Consider the following 23,903-nt stretch of genomic DNA (forward strand, 5'->3'; position numbering starts at 1 on the left):
TAGCTGTACCCTAATATGTGATTTGGTTGTTTCATGAGAACTAATCGATAAACGATAACCGTGATTATTTCACCTCTTCCCTTTCCGTCAATAACATAAATGGGCACTCGCGAGAGGGGGCGGATCCAGACAGCCGAGGTTTTTTTGTATTTAATTATTGCATATCCAATTATAAATTAAATGTATGCACTTAAGTACAGTCACTTGAGTTGATTAGAAGTTAATTTCCTTTCTCTGCCATTTCCCACTACTTTAGGCCAAGTAAAACGGCACGGAGAACCTCGGTGATCGTTTAGTGAGGTCTGTTAGGAAGGAAAATGGCAGTCTCTTTTTACATTTTCTTATTTCCCTTTGACTGCTCTGTGGGATCACATTTAAATCACTAGCTAATAGCTACAACATGTATCATCCTAGCTAGATACAATGTAGCAAAATAATATATTGTCAATGTCCAGCTAACGGCTTACGGTTCAATCATAGATTGGTCGTTGATGGTGAGTGCGAGCTGACCAGTATGATATTCTCTGTAAAGAAATCATTGAAATAATTTTACGTAGCCGTATTAGTAAGATTATGTGCAATGAGCTGATTTGTTAGCTAGCTATGTTTTTGATATCGGTAGCAGATTATATCGGTAGCAGATAAGGAAAATATTTGTTTTGCTAACTAGATAGCTAGTCTATCAGTTGTTACAGCGTTCTATCCTAGCTAATATCGAACGTTAGCGCAAGCTAGCACGTAGTAGCCGTGTCTTAATGCTCACTCTAGTCTCTAGACAATACAACTGTTCTGGTTTTACTTTCGTTTTTGTTCTGGTTCTGTCTTGTGTAGCCGCAACACCACATTTACTAATTCAGTGAAATGTATTTGTTTATTTGTTTCAACAGCTAACCAAAACAATATCAGGCAGTCACCTCTGCCAACTATTAGCGAATAAGCGGTCTCCACTGAGTATCTGTGCTCCTTTGTAAGTGTTGATTCAGTCTCACTCTTGGACTTTTGTTGGGTTTTGTCCAACAAATGGATAATCTCTTCTCATCACTTATTTTTTATTGTTTGAATGACTGAGTTATTTTAAATCACTAAATGTGTGTATTTCCTGTTTTCAGCTCTGTTGTCCCCCATAGCTGTGCCATGTAGAAGGCAGTGATTCGCCCTTAAACTTTTGCAAATGAAAATGGAGGATATGTCTCTGTCGGGCCTGGACAACACCAAGCTAGAGGTGGGTAGTGGACTACACTTCACCATCCTATCATGTTTGGTGGTAGTTATCCTGCTTTAAAACAGGAAGTTGCTCATGTAGTTTCCTTTCCTTTGTGACTCTGCTTTATTTTTTGCTGCCCTCCACAGGCCTTGGCTCAGGACATCTACTCGGACCTGGTGGAGGATGCCTGTTTGGGCCTGTGTTTCGAGGTGCATCGTGCTGTCAAACAGGGCTACTTCTTCCTGGATGACACGGACCAAGAAAGCATGAAGGACTTCGGTTGGGACCAGAGTGCTTTCTCCTGGGTCTGGTTATCTGGTTAATTTCTCTGCTTTTAATTTGTTAGTTTACCTTTCATGTATGTTCTCGCCTTGCTCCGTAGAAATCGTTGACCAACCAGGAGTGGACATTTTCGGGCAAGTGTACAATCAGTGGAAAAACAAGGAGTGTGTGTGTCCCAACTGCAACCGGAGCATTGCTGCGTCCCGCTTTGCCCCTCATCTGGAGAAATGCTTGGGCATGGGGCGCAACAGCAGCCGCATCGCCAACCGCAGGTCAGCAAGGGGTACTGGACATGGACAGTGGACACTACACTACAATGTAACATAGAAAACAAACCAATACATTCCTCAAGTGAATGGGCAATTCTGATCATTTTCTTGATATTGGTCTACAGAATAGCAAGCAGTAACAACATGAACAACAAATCAGAGAGTGATCAGGAAGACAATGATGACGTCAATGACAATGACTGGTCGTATGGCTCTGAAAAAAAAGGTGAGAATAAAACAAGTGTAAATCGCTGTCTGAATGTTTTTTTGTGACTTTAGCTGAACAAGCACATCTATGCTTGTCTTACACCCCTCTATTTTCCCTCTACAGCTAAGAAGAGAAAGTCAGATAAGGTATTTTTACATTCTTTGAAACAACATATACCTTTGGTAAGTTTCATTGCTGTGGAGATATTTATTCATGTTTTGTATGTTGTGTTTTTGTCCACATGTAATTGCAAGGGGGCCAATAGATTTAAAAAAAAATAACCTTAAGGATTTCTGGTATCCCTTTCTGCTAGGGCCGGGATGATACCAGTATCACGTTACTCGTTAGTATCGTGGCAAGGAAACTTGTTTAGGAAAACAGCCCCAATGTTGGAAACAAACATCATTAAGTTGTTATCCAGTCACATTTATTTATTTTACAAGCTATAGTGCAGATTTGACTAACGGCAGCTTTTTAAAGGACCAAATAGTTTGCTCTGCTTTGTGTGAATTTTTCCCATGGATTTTTTTTTTGCCATACTGGTATTGTCACAGCCCTACTTTCTGCTTACAAGCATGGCAAGGATGAACATTTAAAACATTTTTTTTTACAAATTCAATTGGATCAAGGGGTGTGTGCTTCACTAGTTTTTTGTGATATGTTCATCTAGATCAGTGTGAATCTAAATTGACAGTTCTTTTTTGTGTGTATTATTTCCTTAGAATCCAAATTCACCCAGAAGATCAAAATCTGTAAAGCATAAAAATGGTGAGTATAACATTACCTCTTCGTATCCATGTAAGATGCAGGTTAAGTGACAAACTATAAGCTGTGTGTCATTTACATTCCCCATCTGGAATGTAAATATTTTCCAATTGAAACACATGATTAGAATGGCATTTTTCTTTTTTAATCTTCGTGGCAATCAGCAGTTAAAACAATAAGGCATCGTCCCCGCCCCTTATTCTGTAAAAAGCTGAGGGATTGTGCTAGAAATTTTTACCACTCAACTTAATAGAAAGAGCTATGGATACAAGGACTGACCATCGTGAAATCAAAGTTATAGTTTTGAGGCTGTATAGTGTTTTGTTAACAAACATTGGAGTACAACAAGTTCTGATGGGGTATAACAGTTTAAGTTATATTCTTCAAGAATCAATGGGTACATATCATTAATTTATAAATCCTAAAATGGATGTAGCAACTGCATATTGCCCCTATTTTATTTTTTAAAATTTGTCTATCATTTCTCAATCAGCATTCATTTTACTGACATTCATACTAAATTACATGCATTCTGATATACAGAATATTATGGTGTCTCATGGTATTTTGTTTGTTGGGAGTTGTGGGAATGTTCTAGAGTCCAGACTCTCTGTAGCCTTGAAATGGAAGTGTGTTGGTGAAGTCGAACATAGAGCCCACTCCCAATTTATTGCCAAACTTTGTGTGTGTTTGTGTGCGTGAAAGTTTTAGAGTAGTTGGTTGAATGGTTGGGGATGTTTTACACTCTGGTTGTTTCAGCATTGCTGGGGCCAAAGCCTTGTTGCAGATCAGGAAGCTCCATGCGTGCTGTTGAGAGATGATGCATTTCCTCAGTGATCGGAAGGGGCTGATTACTGCCAGGCCAGCTCTATAATGCCGTCCCCCACTTCAATGTAGGGTCAAAGGTCAACCCGGGAAGAATCTGGGAAATGAACCTTAGCAGAGACCCAGGGTGTCTCCAATCCTCTATTGAGAATGTTAATGTGCCTTCTGGATTCTTCACCATAGATGGCCATTGAAGGAGTCTGCTGCTTAAATCCAGGTCAAATGCACAATGTTGGCAGAATACAGACGTAGTACAGTATGAAAAGCATCACAATGTTGGCAGAATACAGACGTAGTACAGTATGAAAAGGATCGCAATGTTGGCAGAATGCAGACGTAGTGCAGTATGAAAAGGATCGCAATGTTGGCAGAATGCAGACGTAGTGCAGTATGAAAAGGATCGCAATGTTGGCAGAATGCAGACGTAGTGCAGTATGAAAAGGATCGCAATGTTGGCAGAATGCAGACGTAGTGCAGTATGAAAAGGATCGCACTGTTGGCAGAATACAGACGTAGTACAGTATGAAAAGCATCACAATGTTGGCAGAATACAGACGTAGTACAGTATGAAAAGCATCACAATGTTGGCAGAATACAGACGTAGTACAGTATGAAAAGGATCACAATGTTGGCAGAATACAGACGTAGTGCAGTATGAAAAGCATCGCAATGTTGGCAGAATACAGACGTAGTACAGTATGAAAAGGATCGCAATGTTGGCAGAATGCAGACGTAGTGCAGTATGAAAAGGATCGCAATGTTGGCAGAATGCAGACGTAGTGCAGTATGAAAAGGATCGCAATGTTGGCAGAATGCAGACGTAGTGCAGTATGAAAAGGATCGCAATGTTGGCAGAATGCAGACGTAGTGCAGTATGAAAAGGATCGCAATGTTGGCAGAATGCAGACGTAGTGCAGTATGAAAAGGATCGCAATGTTGGCAGAATGCAGACGTAGTGCAGTATGAAAAGGATCGCAATGTTGGCAGAATGCAGACGTAGTGCAGTATGAAAAGGATCGCAATGTTGGCAGAATGCAGACGTAGTGCAGTATGAAAAGGATCAGAAGCAGCATTGAAGATGAGGATAAGCAATTAAGATATAAGGCAAAGGTCGACTCTTCATGCTCCACAGTCTCCTGTTTGCTTGATGATTTTAATTTGACATGGATCATGGTGCAAAGTTAATGAGCTGAGAATGACTTACAGGAAGCTGACAATTGTGTGCAATAAATCACAGTTCAGCCTCCAGTTTTCAGTCCTTTGTATGTAATATATCAATTTATTTTCTGTATTGTGTTATATATTGTTTAACTAGTTCAACACTTGAGTGAAAAAAAATCATGTCAGAGTCTGGTCCCAGTAATGATAGACTACAGTCATGTCTCTAAAGCAGACCAGCTGTTTATCTCTTAGTTTCTCAGGTGACTCAACAAGTCCTCTTTGTGCATTATCCTATCCATTATCTACTTGACATATTCATGCTTTTGTTTGCATTTATTTTTGTTTTTGTCGTTTTGTATCATGTCTTCATTGATTCTTGATTTCCTGATTGTTTCTGTTTCTTTAAATGGAGCTGAAATGAAACGGTGCTGCTATCTTCTATGGAGCGTCAAGGATGTTCCTATGTAATAAATGACCTGAACTCAATCCACAACAGTTTGATCGACCTGTCATTTGTGGTTTTGGCCCTTAAAGTGCTGCTCAATTTCAATCACAGATTGATTAAACCATTAAAATATATTTTGCCATATGCTTGCTATTGCAGCACATACATAATAATCAATTATGTTCTCTTACCTCACTGGTCAATAGCTAGAGAGACCGTTGCTTCATCCCATCATACACTGTACATTTTACGTATGTTTTCTTAGACATAGGAATCAATGTGACATGTAATATTGTGGATATCGCACTAAATGTAATCACTGCTTTATTTCATAGTTGGTGGTGGTTGTGTGCATCATCTGTGTCCTTGGGAGTCTGGCAAGTAGACTGATAGATCATATGCTGTTCTCTTTTTCAGGGGAGCTTAGTAATAGTGTCAATGCAGATCCATACAAGGTAACTAGAATCCATTTTTCTGATGGTTCACACCTACATATCTATTAGTGTGTTGATGTCTGTTATCGTTCTCTCTCCCTCACTGCAGTACAACTATAACACTGGCATCAATTACGAAACTTTAGGCCCTGACGAACTGAGGTCTCTGTTGACAACAGTGAGTCATTTTCATTTATCTATTCTACCATCCATCCACAAGTCTAACTGTATTGGATCAAAAAAATCTCAAGACATTTATCAGCAGTGTGTCTGACTGGCTTGTGTCTGACTGGCTTGTCTCTAACTACACTGCCCCCTGTCTGCAGCAATGTGGAGTGATCTCAGAGCACACCAAGAAGATGTGCACCAGGTAGGGATTACTCTGCACGCAAACACAGCACATGCACCTCTAATAGTCTTGTCATTTCCACCTAATGTCCTATCAGCTACACGGACTGCACACACATACCTTTATCACACAAACTCATTAATACTTTTTGTTTCTCAAGCGCTGGCACTAGATGTTAGCTTATGTCAAAGTTGCTGATTATGATCATGATGAGCCATTCAGGGTTGTACTGTGTCAGACAGACATCTTCCTGGAAGTTTGTCAATGTCAGTACGTCCTGTGTCCATCCCTCAGCCTGCCCCTTAGTATGGACCTTACCAGGTTCTCAGAGGTGTTTGTTAAACTAGCTAGTCAGGAAGGTCTTCCGTGACTTGAATGACGTGTGTTCTGGACAAGTGGTAAACCTGTGGCCCAACTCCATTATGGAGGCTGCCAACAGACACTCATGGTTACTGTTCTGCATGTTGTTTCTGTGAGACCTTTAACATGATCAGTTTCATTGGTGTGTTGTGATCATGTTTAGTTGGGACTGATTTCTGGGGAACACAAGTGGCAACTCTATATGATTCTCAATTATTTTCCATTTCCTTTAACATACAGTATTTATTGGATGATTGGGCTCAGTTATTGGCTAATTTTCTTTAAAAAATGTATACTGAACAAAAATATAAACTAACCATCTAAAGTGTTGGTCCCATCTTTCATGAGCTGAAATAAAAGATCCTAGAAATGTTCCATATGAACAAAAATTGTGTGTATTAATGTGTGTACATCCCTGTTAGTGGGCATTTCTCCTTTGCCAAGGTAATCCATCCACCTGACAGGTGTGGCATATCAAGAAGATGATTAAACAGCATGATCATTACACAGGTGCACCTTGTGCTGGGGACAATGCAAGATTAGTCATACAATTCCACAGATGTCTCTAGTTTTGAGGGAGCGTGTAATTGTCAGAGAATTTAATATTTATTTCTCTACAATAAGCTACCTCCCAACGTCATTTTAGAGAATTTGGCAGTACATTCAATCGGCCTCACAACCGCAGACCACGTGTAACCACGTCAGCCCAAGACCTCCACATCCGGCTTCTTCACCTGCGGGATCATTTGAGGAGTGGGAGGGTAATGAAAAGTATTTGTCTGTAATAAAGCCCTTTTGTGGGGGAAAAACTAATTCTGGCTCCCCAGTGGGTGGACTTATAGTATGCCCACTCATGGCTGCGCCCCTGCCCAGTCATGTGAAATCCATAGATTAGGGCCTGATTTCCTTCCATGAACTGTAACTCGGTAAAACCTTTGAAATTGTTGCATGTTGCGTTTATATTTTTGTTCAGTATAATACCAAATTCTGTAAAATTAGTGAAACAATTCATATTTGATTGGACTAAACAACAGATATTTTCCAATTGGACTATGTAAGACCCTGATTGGACACTGCCTGCTGTACGTGGTGAGAGACTAACTGGACGCTGTCAGTGAGCAAACATTGATCTCTAACCTCCAAACTCTGACACCTGACCCATCATCTGATTGGTCACTGGCAGTGTCTGTTTCTGTCTCTCTCCCACTCTTGTCTCTGCCGTGGCCCTGGGTAGGCGGGGCCACTGTGCATTGTGGGCAGGTGTTTCTCAGGTGTTTGTAATGCCACGTTGTGTCCCTGCCAGGTCCCAGCGGTGCCCCCAGCACACGGACGAACAGAGGAGGGCCGTCAGGGTGTTCCTCCTGGGGCCGTCCGCGTGAGTGTGCCCCTCCCCCGCCCCTCAGACCTCCATTGGTTCTGACTGGTTTATTCCTAGAACTGATATATTCGATCTTGACTGGTGCCTGTGGTGTCCCTAAATGTTCAGGTGTTTGCTTGAGGAGTTGTATTGAATGACTATGTATTTATTGTGATGTTTTGTGCCAGTTAGATGGACAGGCCTTATCATTGAGGGTGGACTATGTTAGTTAGCTACTGTATGAGCACTCATGGGGCCAACTGTATGGCCTGGATGTGTACTACAGTAGGTGTGCTGTATGGCAGATTGAATGGCTCCACCATGTGTCCTGCTGCTGTCTGTGGCTGGTCTGATCTGAGCGGCTGTTGTCTCTGTCAGGTCGTCTCTGCCCGATGCAGACACGATGGTGGAGAGTGACTGCTACGACGCCTCAGACGGACAGGTTCTCATGAGTCGCCTACAGTGGGACGGATCCTCAGACATCTCCCCCTCCGATTCAGCCTCCTCCAAAGCTAGTAAGAGAACCGAATTCAGGTCCACATTCTGTACATTCATACAGTGGAGGTTGGTCTCATCTCATCCCCTGCTCTCGATCTCTCTCTCAGGCACCAACAACTCAGATTCTAAGAAGCCCAAGAAGAAGAAGAAGACGTCTCTTGGCCTAAACAGCACAGGAGGAGGAGGGGGCGGCAGTGGGAGTGGAGGGGGCAGTAGCTCCCAGAGTAGTCTAGTAGGCCTATCCAACAGAAAGAAGAAGCCCAAGCTTCCTGTTCCCCCTGCCCCCAGTATCTATGACAACCTAAACTAGGGTAGTCCCAGTCTGCCCCACCCGTACCCTGGAGGGTGACATGGAATTCTGAACCAGGCTTCATCCAGCTCCCCAGCCTGTCAAGTCATGGTCTCATACCTAACAGAGGTACAGATACCCGTGTCCTCTCAGAGGCAAAGATGATAACCCATTAACTCACATCCACTCACTCACTTTAATATCAGCTCTGATTAGCCCAGGGGTTGTAACTTCTCTTTTTTCATAACTGGACACAGCACCCCTTCATTTGAACGCCATTCTTATTTGTTTGTTGTTGAATACAATATTTAGCAATTCCAGTTATAAAGAAACATGGGCCATTTGATTGTTCACTTTAATTATGTTTTTGTTAATCAGTGATTTAGGCTTCAGACATGGACCAATCACACTCCGCTTTTTTGCACTGATCTGTTTTCTCCTGAAAACAAAACATTGCTTTCTTTTTGACTCTGTGTTTTTTTAGGAGGGGACTTGTGGACTAATTGCATCACCTTACGACTACAACGTTGTTATTGTGGTGGAGGATGTCAGTGCCATCTTGTTGTTTCACCAGTATTGGGGTACTTGATGGTGGCTTTATCCGTACTAGCATTGTATTGCACAGTGGTGTATGTGTGGTTGCATGTGTGTATGAATGTAAAGTTGACTGTTTTCCGTGTTGTGTGTGTGTGTGATTTAATTTGTTTTCAGATTACTATGCATCTCTGAATGTGCCATTGTGGTAGAGTCAGTATATGTTATTTTGTATATTTAACTTTTTTGGTTTACATTGACTGTGTCAAGTGAGAATGTGTATTTAATGTCTGCATTCAGTAAATTGTAAATGCAGATGTTGACATGTATCATGGAGTGAGCCAGTTTGTTTTTGTATACCGATACATGTGGTATGATGACCTATGTAAAATAATCATGATTTAATTGGATACTGTATACATACACGGCAACCTCTCTACCATACACAGCTTCATGCTAAACAGTGCTTCTTCCCTGTCTATCTTTACTGTTTCATACTCAGTCTGAAGTTTCTCTAATCTGCTTCAGCTGCAAATCACAATATCACTCTATACAAGTTGTAGATCTCGCATTGCTTCCTGTTGAATAATGCTAAAGTATAGTGGAGGCAACCTGCTTTTATTCCCCAATAATACTCTAGGTCAATCTGCATCACTTGACTTGATTTAACAGTCTGTCTCTGCTTGTGTGCAGTGTCTTTGCGCTTGAAGGAATTCAAATCCGCCACCACTTGCAACAGAAGTGCCATGGCTGTTGCATGGGATATTTCAGACTGTTATTCTTGCCATTTTCAGTTTTACTCTAGCTAACGAGTTAAGTTTGATATATGTTATTCATTCCTGTTTGAGAGGCCCATCAGACTATACTCGCTGAGAATCTTATATACCCTGAGCTTTCATTTAGAACATTCAGCCAGTGATTAAGTATGACATCACTTTAATGTGCACTAAAAGAATCAACCTTCACCTATTTTGGGTATGGATCATTTCATTCGTTCCTCTTTACTGACAGGGTAAAGAATGTCCTGTATTACTAATGCTGCGTAACTGTTTATTTGTGTGTATCGGTGTGTCTGAACAATATGAGTGTGGACAAATGACGCAATAGAAAGTGTCTTCACAAAACAAAAACAACTTCATGCACGTGTGTGTGCATGTGCAAATATGTCAATTGTATATTAATGTGACGCACAGCTAGGTTTTCTTTATCTCAGTTTCCCAAGTGTACAGAGGTTTCTTTGTCTGAGTAAAATAAAGTGTCATTCAGATTTCTTGCTTTCTGTCATTTTGTCCAATATCAGACATACTCCCTCTTTACACAGGGACTGATTGGTTTGAATGTCTTTAAATCTGAAGCCAGAGGAAAACAATGGAACTTAAGGGATAAAGAGATTTTCCCTCATCTGTTAAATTCCCCAACAGAAATCCTGATGTGTCCGATGTGGTTTCATCCCATTCATTCTATGTACAGTAAATACATATTTACAGTATTTTCTAAACCAAACATGTTGCTTATTTTCATGCATTAACTTATATGGTTTAAAATAACTGATATTAGCATAGAGTAATTCAAGCAACAAAAATCCTTAAACTGTCTTGCCTTGCAATAAGGCAGTCGTTACAGTCCACAATAACTAAGGTGAAAGCTCATTTCCAAAGAACTGGAAAGAAAGTAGAAATATAACCACCACTCCATGGTGAGTGGTTTCAAAGTTGCTCTAGAGTCAAGTCTAGTTGTATAATCTTCATTTTGTTTCCGTTGCAAATGAGGAAATGAATTGCTCGTTCAAACACGTACTACAAAAAGACAAAACATTTCTGGAACGTTAACGTGTATATAATGAAAAGAGTATGTGGCCATGATGTGAAGAGATGCATTATCCTAGGTCTAGATTCAATCAGATCAAGTGTTAACCGGCGATAGCTGATTTCTGGCGGTGCACCTGCGTTGGAGCTGTCAAATCGGTGAGTGGCTGCTCTTTATCACAAAGCCACACCTGTCCTACTTGCATTAGAAATTCAGAACGAGAACGGGAGGCTAGATAGAAATTACACTCAAATTGAAAATAATTAAAATAAAGTTTTCTAATCAGCCTCATCGAGGTGTAGATTACATCTCACATTCCATTGTTCGAACTTGTAAACAAGGCTCCGTGGTATTTACTTAAAGCAAAGCATGGTTTAGACTGCTACAGTTTTGCAGTGTAACTGACGCTCAGCCCAGAAGGACAATTTCCATACACGGCCACATAGATAAGTTAGATTTCAAAATTCATAATAAGAAACGTAGGTCATCACCTTTGTGCACAAATCATCCATTGAATTATTCAAATATTTGTAGCTGATGCCAACATTTTATATTCATCAGTCTGCCATGTTTTTGGATGATGTCTGCGCTGCTCCCTGTGCGCACTGAGTGCTAGTGTGCATGTGATGTTGGTCTGTATAAACTGGATTCAACCCGGATATAGACGGACATGAATTGGCGTATGCGAACGTGAGTAGATAACCTTGAAAACAAAAGGCGGACATCTTGGACACAGTCTCCAGTTCTTATACCTCAGTGGATTTGACAACACTAACACAGTTCCACCTCCCACACAACTTCTATACGGATGTCGGCTAAAGCGGATCTGATTGAATAGAGACCCTAATTTCTGAGAGCAACCTAACACAGAACAGGCTATGTGAAGCCAAACTGGCCAGAAGATGTTGCTGACACAGTGGACCAAGCAGCCTATGGTCCTGGGTGTGATGCTGATGGTTCTGCCCTATAAAGGACCAAGAGGAGCTGGACCCACTCAATGTTTTTCTGAGTAGCAAAATTACCGCTCATTATTATCTCTGCTTCATACTAACAAACACACATTCCAGATAACTTGAATCTCTGCACATACAATCAATCTCATATTATGCTATTTGCTGGTGCATGCACAAACAGAGGCACACCCACTCTTAGGATTCCAGTTGAGCTCTATGGTGTCTAAGGCGGAGAGGCCCCCTGACTCCATTCATCCTCCTGACACAGTTGTTTTTCCCTCTCATTCTCCTGCCCAGATGAGGGCCCTTCCATTCTGCCTCCTCTCCTGCTCACCGGCTATGCATTCCAAAGATGAGGAAGCTGAAGAACACAGTGACTCCCACCAGGGAGATGGTAGCAGGGGCGGTGAAGAACTGACGGTAGTTGATGCGGAAGTACCAGACCACGGCTAACATCACCACAAACACAGGCACCACCAGGCTGCTGGTGCTCAGAGCCAGGCCTGCAGCCCTGATTCCCCCACTAGCCCCAGAGCGAGCTGCCTCCCCTGGGCTGGCCTCCCGCAGCACCTGGGACACGTGGCAGTGGATCACACTGTTGTGAGAGATGTTGAGGGAGAGCAGAGTCCGTTTGGGATCCTGAAGCAGCTGGCCCTGGTAGATCAACTTGATCTGACGCTCCCGCCCTGAGAAGTGCTTACTAGAGGGGAGAAAGAAATGTCTCTGTAAGACTGTATGGGAGAGATATGCATGTTCAATAAATCAAAAAAGAAGGTTAAACACAGAACATGTATAATGAGAGCTGCCATATCATACTAACCTCTTCAGTAGACCCACTGTATCCTGGGGACTCAGGACTGCCACCTCTTCTGTGTCATTCAGGAACTTCAAACGAACCGTGATGCTGGTGCAGGAGACCACTGGGCTCAGCTTCTGAACTTTATCTTCTTCCTCATAGTCATCCTCTTCCTCATCATCTTCATCATCATCAGACTGGTATGTCTGAGGTTTCTTCCCCTGGATATTCAACAGCAGGTCAACTCCAGTCTCTGCAGTCCCCTCTCCTGTTATCTCCCCATCTTCCCTCTCAGACCCAGACTCCCCCTCCTCTGGCTTATTCTCCTGGGAGGGTGGAGGTGTTTGCTGCTCTGGGGTGTCTGCACTGGGTGGCCCTCCACTGTAACTCTCATGGCCCCCCAGCCCGATTAGAGAGGCGTGGGCACCGACTGTAAGGATGGTGCTCAGGATGTGGTCTCCCCGATCTGCCACTTGCGTGGAGAGCCAAGCCAGGACCAAGGCCAAGACCAGGAGTAACACACCGCTTACTGCAGCCACCTCGTCTCCCATCCCGTCCATTGTCAGTGCACACACCGCCATCTCTGTCCTTTGTGTCTGTTGAAAAGCAAAAGAGAAGTGAAAGAAGTGCATAGATACATATGAGTAGAAAGCCTATGAGTAGAGACCTGTATTGCGACTGTCAGGGACAGAGACCTGCATTACAACTGTCAGGGACAGAGACCTGTATTACAACTGTCAGGGACAGAGACCTGTATTACAACTGTCAGGGACAGAGACCTGTATTACAACTGTCAGGGACAGAGACCTGTATTACAACTGTCAGGGACAGAGACCTGTATTACAACTGTCAGGGACAGAGACCTGTATTACAACTGTCAGGGACAGAGACCTGTATTACAACTGTCAGGGACAGAGATTAAGTGCTACTTCAAAGCAACCGTCTATAGTTTCGTAAGTGATGGCCTGGCAATATTGTCACAAAAGTTAGCTAGCAAACCATCTAATGACAACCCAGTTAAAACACGTCACTAATGTATTTACTACTACATTGTGCATTCGTTGGAGAACTAGCTAGATACAGAAGAATAGGGTTTTTCAATGTTTATGCTAACGTTAAAAGACATATTGGTAGGTTACTAGCTAGGTATTAGGTAAGCTAGCTAGCTAGTCATATAAACAAGGACGACCTTCGTTTGCTAACTTTCACTACATTGCCAAAATGCTTTCTATAGATGTTCTTATTAAATGCACACACTAGTTATATGTGCATTTGAATATAAGAGGTGCGCTTACCTGCTATGTAGTCAAATCATGTTTGACGGTATGCTACCATGCTAATTTAGCCACAGCCCCGATAATAAAACTGGAGTAGAGGGCCACATAAACACAGATGACGTTACGCCACCGGCACGTAGGTCGGTTAGTGCTTTCCGGGATCCTTGGGACGTCCAACTCTTGTGTAGCTGGTACGCAAACGGGCACAAGCAAATAATGGTATAAATATAAATACTAAGAAGTGTCTTCCTCTCCTCGCATTCTCTCTCCTTCATGTGCTGAACATAGAGTACAGATGAAAGCAATAGTGTACCTGTAGTGGGTGGTTCGTCCATACAAATGCAATTCATACAATAACATAAATTAGTTCAGAAAAATAGTATCACATTTTCATAGCCATAATAAAAAGTTGATTTATTAATAAATTAATACAGAAAACACAAATTATTGCAACCATTCTTTTAGTTATTGTAAATGCCAATCATTCTCTCTCTTGGCTTCTGTCCCACGTGTTTCACTTTATTCACCGGATCTCCCCGTCATTCCGAAGTAGTAGATACTCCACCAGAGAGCTGGGGACGTCCAATCTACTGATAGCTGCGTCGATATCTTTTCCTAAGTGGCGGCGCAGAGCACAGCCGCACAGGTGCTGCAGGGAGCGGGGCTGGCTCGTCATCTGCCTCACAGAGTCAAAGAAACCCTGGTGCGTCTGGGGACAGAGAGATGATGAGGGAAATGGAAGGAGGACATTTGATGGTTCAGGCAGTGAACGAGAGAGCTGAAAACAGAGGAAAGGACAAACCTCATGTATCTCAAGAGGGATAGACTGCATCCATTCCTCACAGGAAGGGACAACGGCATAGCAGTTCAGCATTACCTCCAGAGTGGCAGGGGAGAGGAGGCAGAGCTTCAGCATGTATATGGAGGAAATCTGTGGGTTATTATTATTATTATCATGCCCTCCAAAATATATTGTTTACGTAGAATTGCAGGGAATTAACTTTAAAACACTTTCATAGTGCCCCCCAAATGAAATATAATCAAGCTTTTGCTGGTGCACATATTTCATCCCAATAAAATATAATTAAATGGGCCCAAATGCAGCCTCCAACTGGCATTTGTACACCCAGCTTGGCCCAACTCACTTTTCCAATTGCCCACCCTGACATACCAAGCTTTTACCGGCCTTGGCCCCGTGGTTTAGGAGGGAGCGTGCTACAGCCTCCGGATGCTGGTCTGGATAGTCCTCCACCACCTGCAGACAGGAGAAGGAGAAGAAGTCTGTCTTATCTACCACTCACTGACTATGAAAATGATGAATATAATTAAATAACCTTATGTCCAAATGGATCTTACACTTTGACCACATAACTCTCTGTAGCTCCCTCTGCCCCCCATATGGCCCACCCTTAACCCCACCTGTAACAGACAGTCCATGGGTGTGTATCCAGCAAAGTTCTGCATGTCTGCTTGGCTCCGTGTTGTAGTAACATTTCTGCAATGCGTGGGCTGCAGTTACTACAGGCGTTGTGTAGAGGTGTGTGGTGTTTCCTGCCTGCAGTGCAGGGGTCAGCCCCAGCTCCCAGCAGCATCTGGACCACGCGGAGGTACCGCCCAGCCTCGGCAGGCCTCTCAGCCTCACCACAGGCTGCATTCAGGGGGGGTCTCCCCCTCACGGTTCCTGGCTGACACGTCAGCTCCATGGGACAGAAAGAGCTTCACATGCTCCTCCATACCCCGACGAGCCACCACATGGAGGGGCGTTATCTTTGTTTCACTGGTCAACACATTGACCTCTGCACCACCCGTCACCAGCAGCTCAGCACACCTGAAGAGAGTAGAGACACAACCTTATGATCTTATCATTCATTAGCACCCACATCAACAGACCCACCTGCCATGTAACTTTTGAAACATTCCTCTATCTATAAATAATAGAAATGATCACCAGGCATAGTGTCAGTATGGCTAAGAGCGCTGTCACTCACTGAAATGTCTGGGCTGTGCTGCAGAGGTGAAGGGGTGCACTGCCGTCTTCTGCCAGCAGGTCAGGGTCTGCTCCGTGGGCTAGCAGCAGCTGGACACAGCTGTCACGGCCACCTATACAGGCATCATGCAGGGCTGTGCTGCCACCAGGGTCAGCATCCACCTCCGCCCCTCGAAACAGCAGCTCCTCCACACAGCCTGAGTGTCCCTTGCTGGCTGCCAGACGCAATGCAGATGTCTGCTTGATCTTGGAGCTCATGGTCCACATCCCTGCCAGAGGGACAGAGAGTATGTACATTATTTACCTAGCAGATGCTCATAGCCAGAGAGGCTTAGGTATGTTTAGAGGATAGAATAAAGAGAGTCGATGAGCGGTGATTGGGGAATGATTGGAAGATCTATAAGAAAGGCACAGATAGGTCTAACAAAAAGACAACAGTGAAGCATACAGTAGAAGTAAGTTCATATTCTCTGCGTTTGACACCTACCCAGCTCTGGAGCCCACACCATCTCCTCATGTACTGTTTCCATCAGTGCGTTGACCATGCAGGGGTCCTTTAACACAGCGTGCACTCCCTTCATGTCCCCACACATGAATGTGTTGTGGATTGTGGTGTCTCTGCATCGGGCCTCATAGACCCAGATCTCCTGGAGGCCCCGCTGCTGTCTGGGAGGGGGTCTGGAGGCCCGGGACACAGGTGGCCGGCTCATGGCCCTCCTGTGGGCCAATGCCTGCCGCTTATCCTTCCACTCCTGATCCACTTTCAGAGAATGCAAGGCGGCTGTTATGGCCAATACTAAACGAAAATCCAGACAGAGACAACAGAGACAACACTTTATTTCGTCTCTGGTCTTTGAAGATTGTATTTACATAGTATCAATGTTGTGTGAATATAGAATTCTACTCACCTTGAACTTGTAACCACTGTGAATTCAGAATTTTTTCATGTGAACTCAAGTAAGTTACTATACAACATATAGCACATTTGCTGTTGTGGATAATGTCATTTGCTTATGACTACTTCATGACGTGTTTTACAGACACGTCCAAATGTCCTTTCACAAGATATTGTTGCCCCAATACAAGTTTAGTGCCTGTTATAAATAGACGGGGAACGCAATCTGATATTCGGGGAACTGCATTAACCGAGATAGTCAGCAGGTGGCGACAAGTGACGACCCATCTCGCGAACGTCACGCAACGTAAACATTGATTACGTATTTACGTTTTACTTGAACGTGGCGGTACCAATCTCACAAAATTTCGCATTTACAACATCTTGCGTTGCTTGAAAAGTTACACATTTTTTTACGGCAGCAAGTACTGAATGGCTGAATTAAATGACATCTACACTTTCGATTGATCTTATGTATCAATGTAAATAGACAGAAAAGACATTCGACACGAGATCGCATTGCTGCTATGGTAAGAATCAGTCATGTTTGTTTGCTAGCTCTGGTCCCCAGGTCGGTAGCTGCCACAAGTTTACAAATGAGAGAAGCTTCTAGCTAGCTTGGAACGTAGCTAACAGTGTTAGCCAGCCATCTAGTTGGTGAAATGTAATTTACATCTAGCACTTTCTTAGTTGATGCTATATTTGAAGATGTCTTTCCCTCTTCGACAGACTTGCAAGTGGAATGGATTATTTAACGTTGGGGAGGACTTCAATGATGAGGTGCTGCAAACTGATTTACACAGTCAGTGATTACCACCTGCTGATATGATAGTTATGACAGATTATAGCCCTCTGTATAAATTCTCACATTGACATCACAAGCAATGTAGAGTACTGTTGTGAAACTATTTAGTCTGAACACCTCTGGCTTTCTTGTGTGTGTGTGTGTGTGTGTGTGTGTGTGTGTGTGTGTGTGTTAGGATCTACTTGAGATGGACTGGTCTGCTCCATCAGTGTCTGCTAGCACAGTGTCCTCTGCAGCACAGTCCTGTTTCCTCCGTTCAACTGCAGCATCAACTCCTGCTGCCCCCTATGGTCAGAATAACTCACATCAACCATCCACAGAAGGCATACTTGCCCATAGGGGCCTGTCGAATGGCCCAGGGTCAGAGAATTCAACACCGAACAGTGTAGGGCAGTCTCCTACTTTGGGTTTGAGACAGCTCTCTACATCTAAACCATTGCCCTCATTCCCTCTTCCCCCTCGCCACCTTCCTACACTGAGTAGGGGACTGTGTACAGTTACCCAACAGAGCTCCTCACCAGCTCAACAGATGAAGTCAAACACAACAGGACAACAAGAGGCCCCCTCGCCGCAGGATGACTTTGATGATTGGGATGTTGACCTGGCAGACCTAGATGAAAGTGACCCACAGATGAGGACTTGGGCTCAGGTCCGAGAAACTGCTCCAGCTGCAGATCTAACCAAGCCCAGCGATGACTCTGTATCCCCAGCCAAAAGACTACGGCCCACAGCCTGTGGTGGTGCTCAAACAGGGCCCAATGTGGGTCTGAGAGGATTCAGTACCTCTAACCAAATGTCTGGTCTTCCCAGTAGTAGTAGTATACTCCACAGGTCCTCATTCCCTGGTCCCTTCCCCTCTCCCCGCCCTGATCCTAGTGGTACTTTCCTCCTAGCTCCACCCCAGAGCCCAGTGTTTCCTGGCCTCACCATGGCCTCCTGCCCCTTCCCCAGGCCTGTGACCCCCAGGCCAGTCAAAGGGCTTCCTTCCCAGGTACAGAGGCCCTGGGCTACACCTCTGGCTCAGGGACGCAGCCTTTTTGACCCCATCTCCCCAGCCCCCTCTAGTAGGTTTGGTGGACCCATTTCTTCCCCCAGTCTCACCCCCCGTTCCCTCCACACGCCCGTCTTCACTAACCACTTGATTCAGCTGGTGTCCAACTCCAACAAGACCCCCCAGAGACCGGGTTCTGACCACATCCGTCCCAATACCCGCCGCTTCCCCGGGCCTGCAGGAATCCTACCACAACAGGTGTGTCTCTTTCTGCTTCTGTCCCTACCTGCCTCTCTATCTGTTTATTTGTAGTCTAACTAATCTCAGCAGTCAGCAATGTGCTTGGTAGTGATACTAAGCTACTGCGAGGTTCCATTCTCTCTCCTTAAAGCAGCTCCATGGGCAGAGCCTGGATGACATCGTGGTGGCCATTCCTCAGACACCTGCACATGGGGCCGTGGCTCGACTGCCCAGTCAGGTACTATCACACTGATGTGTAGCCTATACATTTACAGAATGTGTCATGATATTAGTTAACCTTTTTGTCCATTCTTTATTATATCATGTTGCTTTATGAACATGTGATGTGTCCAAACTTGTCCAGGTTCCCAGCTCTCAGACTGAGGAAGAGGATTTCAGTGGAGGTCCGTGGGCAGCGATGAAGGCAGAGATGGGATTGGACGAAAGGAACTCCTCCTGTTTTCTGCACTCTTACAGCGTGGCCATGGTACTCCGCAAGGTGACCAGCACATTTAGCAGTATCCAATTTACACAGCCTATAGTAGTGTAAATGGCATGAAAGGTGACTGAAAGGCTAACAGTGTTCAGGCTGTGTGTGGCCACGTACCCTTCAACAATATGCATCATTTAACATAGCATATTTAATGTTAGAAGCTTTAAATGCCATATCATCTGGTGCAAAAATGTAACACTTGGGTAACACCATTTGCATAATTTGACTTCATGAGCATGTTTTTCTGCACCCAGGGCAGCCTCCCTGATAGAAGTGGATGGGCTGTTTTTCTCTATGTTAATGGCCCTTGTCTCTGTGGTGGCACTCTATCAGTATAATCAGGACAAATGACAGGACTGTGCCTGGGGTGTTAGTAGTTATTATCCCAAACATGATCACACATTAATCATCTTAATGGTTATTCTGTTGTTTTTCCACAGTCTTAATGTGCCACTGCTAATGGCAACTCTGCATGAGTAATTGAGCTGTTTAATTAATTAAAGTTAATGATTGGAAGTTGTTTGAACTTGTTTTGTAGTGCTCTAGTACGAAGGTCTCTGTCTGTCTCTCTCTGTCAGGCGGCCCTGAAACAGCTGGTGAAGAACAAGGTCCCCAACATGGCTGTGGTACTAAAGAGCATCCTCCACACACACGCTGATGCCAAGGCTGTGTTCAGGGATCGCACAGGTAAGGCCTACTGGTGGTACGGTTGTGCTTGTAGGTAGAACTGGTCACACAGCCATTTTAGTAAGTCTGTTGCTGGCGGTTTCATTGTCCCTAGGGCCCTCTTTCTTCCATTTTTCGGTCTCTTTCTCTCATTTTCTTGCACTTCCTCTCTATTTCTCTCTGAGTACTGCTTGAACCTAGCAGGTCATCATGGCCTCAGGAGAGCCAGCATGAGGACTCCTGAGCAGATTTATTAAAGTATTTACTTAACCTTAGTGTTGTGCTTATTAGTGATTCTATCATCATGGATCAGCGTCAAATGAACGTGTATTAGCACATGCTGATCACCACGGACTATTAAGTCTCAGTGATCTGTGCATTCCCTCCTGAAGTGTGGCCCATGGTGCTACCTGTCAACAGATTACCACTGGAGGGGATGCACTGATTACTACACTGTTGTCATTAGCAGGTCATTAGCAGGAATAATGTGACCAGTGTGCTCCATGTGGAATGAATCAATCACATGTATTTTATACAGCCATTTTTACATCAGCAGTTGTCACAGAGTGCTATACAGAAACCCAGCCTAAAACCCTAAAAAGCAAGCAATGCAGAAGCACAGTGGCTAGGTATGCTGTTTTGCTCTGACTGCACCGGTAGAACACCGTAGTAATACGTGTGTCTGACTAGGAGAGATGCAGGGCACAGTGCACCGGCGCCTCCTAGAGGACAGACTGGGGGAGCTCAAGACGGGGGTGGTACTGCTGCTCAAACAGGTAGGACTTCCACAGGCCACACACCTCACTATTTACTAGTGTTTCATTGCAAATCATTTGTTGGATTCTTCAAAATGATTCATGAGCCACTCACAATAGTCACAAAAACAAATTGTGTGTAAAGTTGATAGTGCAAAAATTATGTTAGCTGTAGACCCATAATTAGTTGTCTCTTCATGAAGGTAGGTGTGTTCTCTCCATCCCACCGTAACCACTACCTGAACGTGACACCCAACAACCTCCTGAGGATCTACCCTCCTGACGGCTCGACCCCGTCCTCCACACAGAGCCAGCTGCTCCCACTCCCCCCGGTGAGAGACCACTACCAAGGCCTGGAGGATATCTTGTTGTTATCCTGTCTCCTGCTGTTGGGAGTTTGATGTAACAATGACAAATCATTGATGAGTAAAACTTGGTGTCTTGACAGATGTATTGTATTTGTTTGTCTAACTCTACTGTTGAATGTAGGAGCCAATGTTGGAATCATCTGATCACTCCTCCAGTGTCCCAGGAGCCCCTGTGTCTCAGATGGAGTTGTTCTATGATAATGATGATGAAGAGGATGTTCGGGCCCCACAGGTCACTGCAGACTCTGGTGCTGGCTCCTCTAGTGTTCCACAGGGCCCGCCTGCTGCACCACTGGACCTGTCCTGGGACGCAGGTGGGACATGGATATGCATATGAGTGTATGTTCTTGGTAAACCAATCAGCAGCTCCACCCTGTGTGTTTGTTTGATTGAATTTGTCTCTCTCTGTGTTGTGCAGATGACCTTGATGAGCTTCTAGGGGAGTTGCCTGTTGAGTCCTACTGCCTCTGACACCTGCCCACCTACCCCTTACGGACAAGGTACATTTATACAGGGGAGATGTAGGACATCTAAGCTGTCACTTACATGTGGTTTTGAGTTTGGCGCATTCTGACCGCACGTTGGATGCCTTTCTACCTGATTCCCCTGGAGAATCTTGTCGCCTGAAGTGCTATCATTTTGTGTTTGGTGTGCTGTGACCATTAATCGCACCATTATAAATTGCATGTCGGCCGTGTGGGGGGAAAAACTCTGAGATGTTGGGAACTGGGACTGTCGCTCCCGCGTCTCCCCAATTTGAATGAAGCTTCACTACCCATACTGCTACGGGTACATCCCATACTGCTACGGGTACATCCCATACTGCTACGGGTACATCCCATACTGCTACGGGTACATCCCATTACTGCTACGGGTACATCCCATACTGCTACGGGTACATCCCATACTGCTACGGGTACATCCCATACTGCTACGGGTACATCCCATACTGCTACGGGTACATCCCATACTGCTACGGGTACATCCCATACTGCTACGGGTACATACCATACTGCTACGGGTACATCCCATACTGCTACGGGTACATCCCATACTGCTACGGGTACATCCCATACTGCTACGGGTACATCCCATACTGCTACGGGTACATCCCATACTGCTACGGGTACATCCCATACTGCTACGGGTACATCCCATAGACAGTCATTCCCCTGTTTGAAGACCTGCTGGATGATGTTTTGTATATTTTTTTCTTCACAATGCAGTCTTCTCTAAATCATAGCTAACTACTGTATGTGCACATAATGTCTTGTAAAACATGTATATATTAAAGAAGACTTCTGTTCAATAATACACAACTGAAATGGTCTCTGATTTTCTTGTCTCTAATTTGCGGTCTTTGGAGGGATTGAGAATTAAAATGCATGAGAATGCACTTACTAATAGGAACAGTATATGGAAAATCAAACATTACAATTAAATGTCCATTTAAACCCTGGCTTGATTGATCCACACTTCTGGTTTAATTGCATCGTGGTGGTGTGCTGTAATTAGGCACTGGTGTTGCAAGATTTCATTAGAGAGGCAGAGTATCCTGCTGTTCATAGCCATTGTCCATTAATTGGAACTGCAAATCTTTTTCACAATTTAAAGTTTTTAAACAGTTTTCTTGTCTTTCAGTCAACTAACACTATTTTAAACATTGATGGCGCTGATGAAACATGGTGTGAACTAAAGTATCAGCCTGAAGTGAATGACTTTAAACATTGTCTCCTGGAGCCTTCTGACTGTCATTCTCTGCCATGCTCTTCTTTCTCCATGTCTGTCTTATTGCTATTTCCTCTGTCTCTCCTATCCCCCTTCCTCTGTCTCTCCTATCCCCCTTCCTCTGTCTCTCCTATCCCCCTTCCTCTGTCTCTCCTATCCCCCTTCCTCTGTCTCTCCTATCCCCCTTCCTCTGGCTATGTTCCGGTCCAGCCTGTTTACCATGCATTACAATTGTGTAGAGACTTTAAGGGAGGGATTTTCTGGGGTTTTAGTCTCTGTGGAGTTAAATCCTTCTTTCCAGCTGGGCCAAATATATTCATCCAGCTCTGTCTGGTGGAGCCCTGGGCAGCTGGGACAGTCACAGCCTGACAAATGGGGTCTTATCTGGGCTAAACCAGCAGGATGGGAGGCCCATGCCAAAACTTTCACCACCACCAACCTCTCTCCTCAGAGGCATCACTATACATCCAGATCAGCCTTACTTTCTGTACTACCCCACGCACCCCTCCAAACTTCAATTGTAGACAGACTGACCTACAATTCAAATCACCTTGCATCCTAATTAACTACTCAATATTGGCCAGTCAGCCAACATTTTCCCATGATACATCACTGTTTTGATGCTCTCGAACACGACCATGGTCTTTTACCTGTGGAACTTTTGGCCATATATCCCATTTTCCTTACCTGAACATGTACTACCAGTAGGGGGCAGTGGCTCACCCCCTCACTGCTGTGATTTGCCTTATAGGCAGTGTCGGTGTGTATGTAAGACTTATTAAAGTCTCAGCTGGTAAGATCTGAGCTGTTGGAGGGTAAACCCTACTGTCGTTTGCACATGTTCAAATTATATATAGGTGTAACAAGGTGGGTCTAGTCAGCTCAGATCCAGTGCTGTACTTTGTATTCCCATGCTGAAACCAGATGTGTGTGTGTGTGTGTATACATACTACTGTTCAAAAGTTTGGGGTCCCTTAGAAATGTCCTTGTTTTCCATGAAAACATACATGAAATGAGTTGCAAAATGAATTGGAAATATAATCAAGAATTGGAAATATAATGAAGACATTGACATAAATAATGTTTTTTAAATTTTTATTGAAATAATAATTGTGTCCTTCCAACTTCGCTTTCATCAAAGAATCCTCCATTTGCAGCAATTA

The 23,903-nt window shown here is 44.0% G+C and overlaps 3 protein-coding genes and 1 pseudogene across 15 annotated transcripts; 2 read left to right on the forward strand and 2 right to left on the reverse strand.

The window, feature by feature from the left end:
* Positions 1–99: 99 nt before the first annotated feature.
* Positions 100–10,247, forward strand: LOC109883048 (ataxin-7-like protein 3). 9 transcript variants are annotated; one of them, XR_004211341.1, is made up of 15 exons: positions 126–494; positions 888–967; positions 1,110–1,222; positions 1,351–1,483; positions 1,587–1,758; positions 1,881–1,981; positions 2,087–2,145; positions 2,686–2,731; positions 5,577–5,614; positions 5,703–5,771; positions 5,920–5,963; positions 7,606–7,677; positions 8,038–8,174; positions 8,265–8,575; positions 8,931–10,247. XR_004211341.1 is itself a non-coding variant. In XM_031834843.1 (14 exons), exons 3-14 carry the CDS (start codon positions 1,172–1,174, stop codon positions 8,465–8,467), a joined length of 1,125 nt encoding a protein of 374 aa, XP_031690703.1. In that variant the 5' UTR covers positions 126–494; positions 888–967; positions 1,110–1,171; the 3' UTR covers positions 8,468–10,247. The 9 variants fall into 9 exon arrangements, 7 of the variants coding, with proteins under 7 accessions (XP_031690706.1, XP_031690703.1, XP_031690704.1 ...); XR_004211342.1 differs by having other exon boundaries at positions 2,087–2,109; XM_031834843.1 differs by having other exon boundaries at positions 8,265–10,247.
* Positions 10,017–13,969, reverse strand: LOC116375927 (transmembrane and ubiquitin-like domain-containing protein 2). Its single transcript, XM_031834850.1, has 3 exons — positions 13,831–13,969; positions 12,560–13,131; positions 10,017–12,439 (listed from the first exon to the last, which is right to left on the reverse strand). The coding sequence occupies exons 2-3, from the start codon at positions 13,114–13,116 to the stop codon at positions 12,070–12,072; spliced, it is 927 nt and encodes a 308-aa protein (XP_031690710.1). The 5' UTR covers positions 13,117–13,131; positions 13,831–13,969; the 3' UTR covers positions 10,017–12,069.
* A 739-nt stretch (positions 13,970–14,708) lies between these two features.
* LOC109883049 (ankyrin repeat and SOCS box protein 16-like) lies at positions 14,709–16,581 on the reverse strand (annotated as a pseudogene).
* Positions 16,582–17,020: 439 nt separating this feature from the next.
* hrob (homologous recombination factor with OB-fold) lies at positions 17,021–22,331 on the forward strand. Of its 5 annotated transcripts, none has more exons than XM_020475104.2 (10): positions 17,021–17,224; positions 17,424–17,496; positions 17,675–18,748; positions 18,885–18,968; positions 19,095–19,229; positions 19,802–19,910; positions 20,580–20,665; positions 20,848–20,976; positions 21,134–21,326; positions 21,431–22,331. In XM_020475104.2, exons 2-10 carry the CDS (start codon positions 17,437–17,439, stop codon positions 21,481–21,483), a joined length of 1,923 nt encoding a protein of 640 aa, XP_020330693.2. In that variant the 5' UTR covers positions 17,021–17,224; positions 17,424–17,436; the 3' UTR covers positions 21,484–22,331. The 5 variants fall into 5 exon arrangements, with proteins under 5 accessions (XP_020330693.2, XP_031690711.1, XP_031690712.1 ...); XM_031834851.1 differs by having other exon boundaries at positions 17,424–17,474; XM_020475103.2 differs by having other exon boundaries at positions 17,022–17,224; positions 18,882–18,968.
* The last annotated feature ends 1,572 nt before the right edge of the window (positions 22,332–23,903 follow it).

Source organism: Oncorhynchus kisutch, linkage group LG10, assembly GCF_002021735.2.
Source record: "Oncorhynchus kisutch isolate 150728-3 linkage group LG10, Okis_V2, whole genome shotgun sequence".
Classification (NCBI taxonomy): domain Eukaryota; kingdom Metazoa; phylum Chordata; class Actinopteri; order Salmoniformes; family Salmonidae; genus Oncorhynchus; species Oncorhynchus kisutch.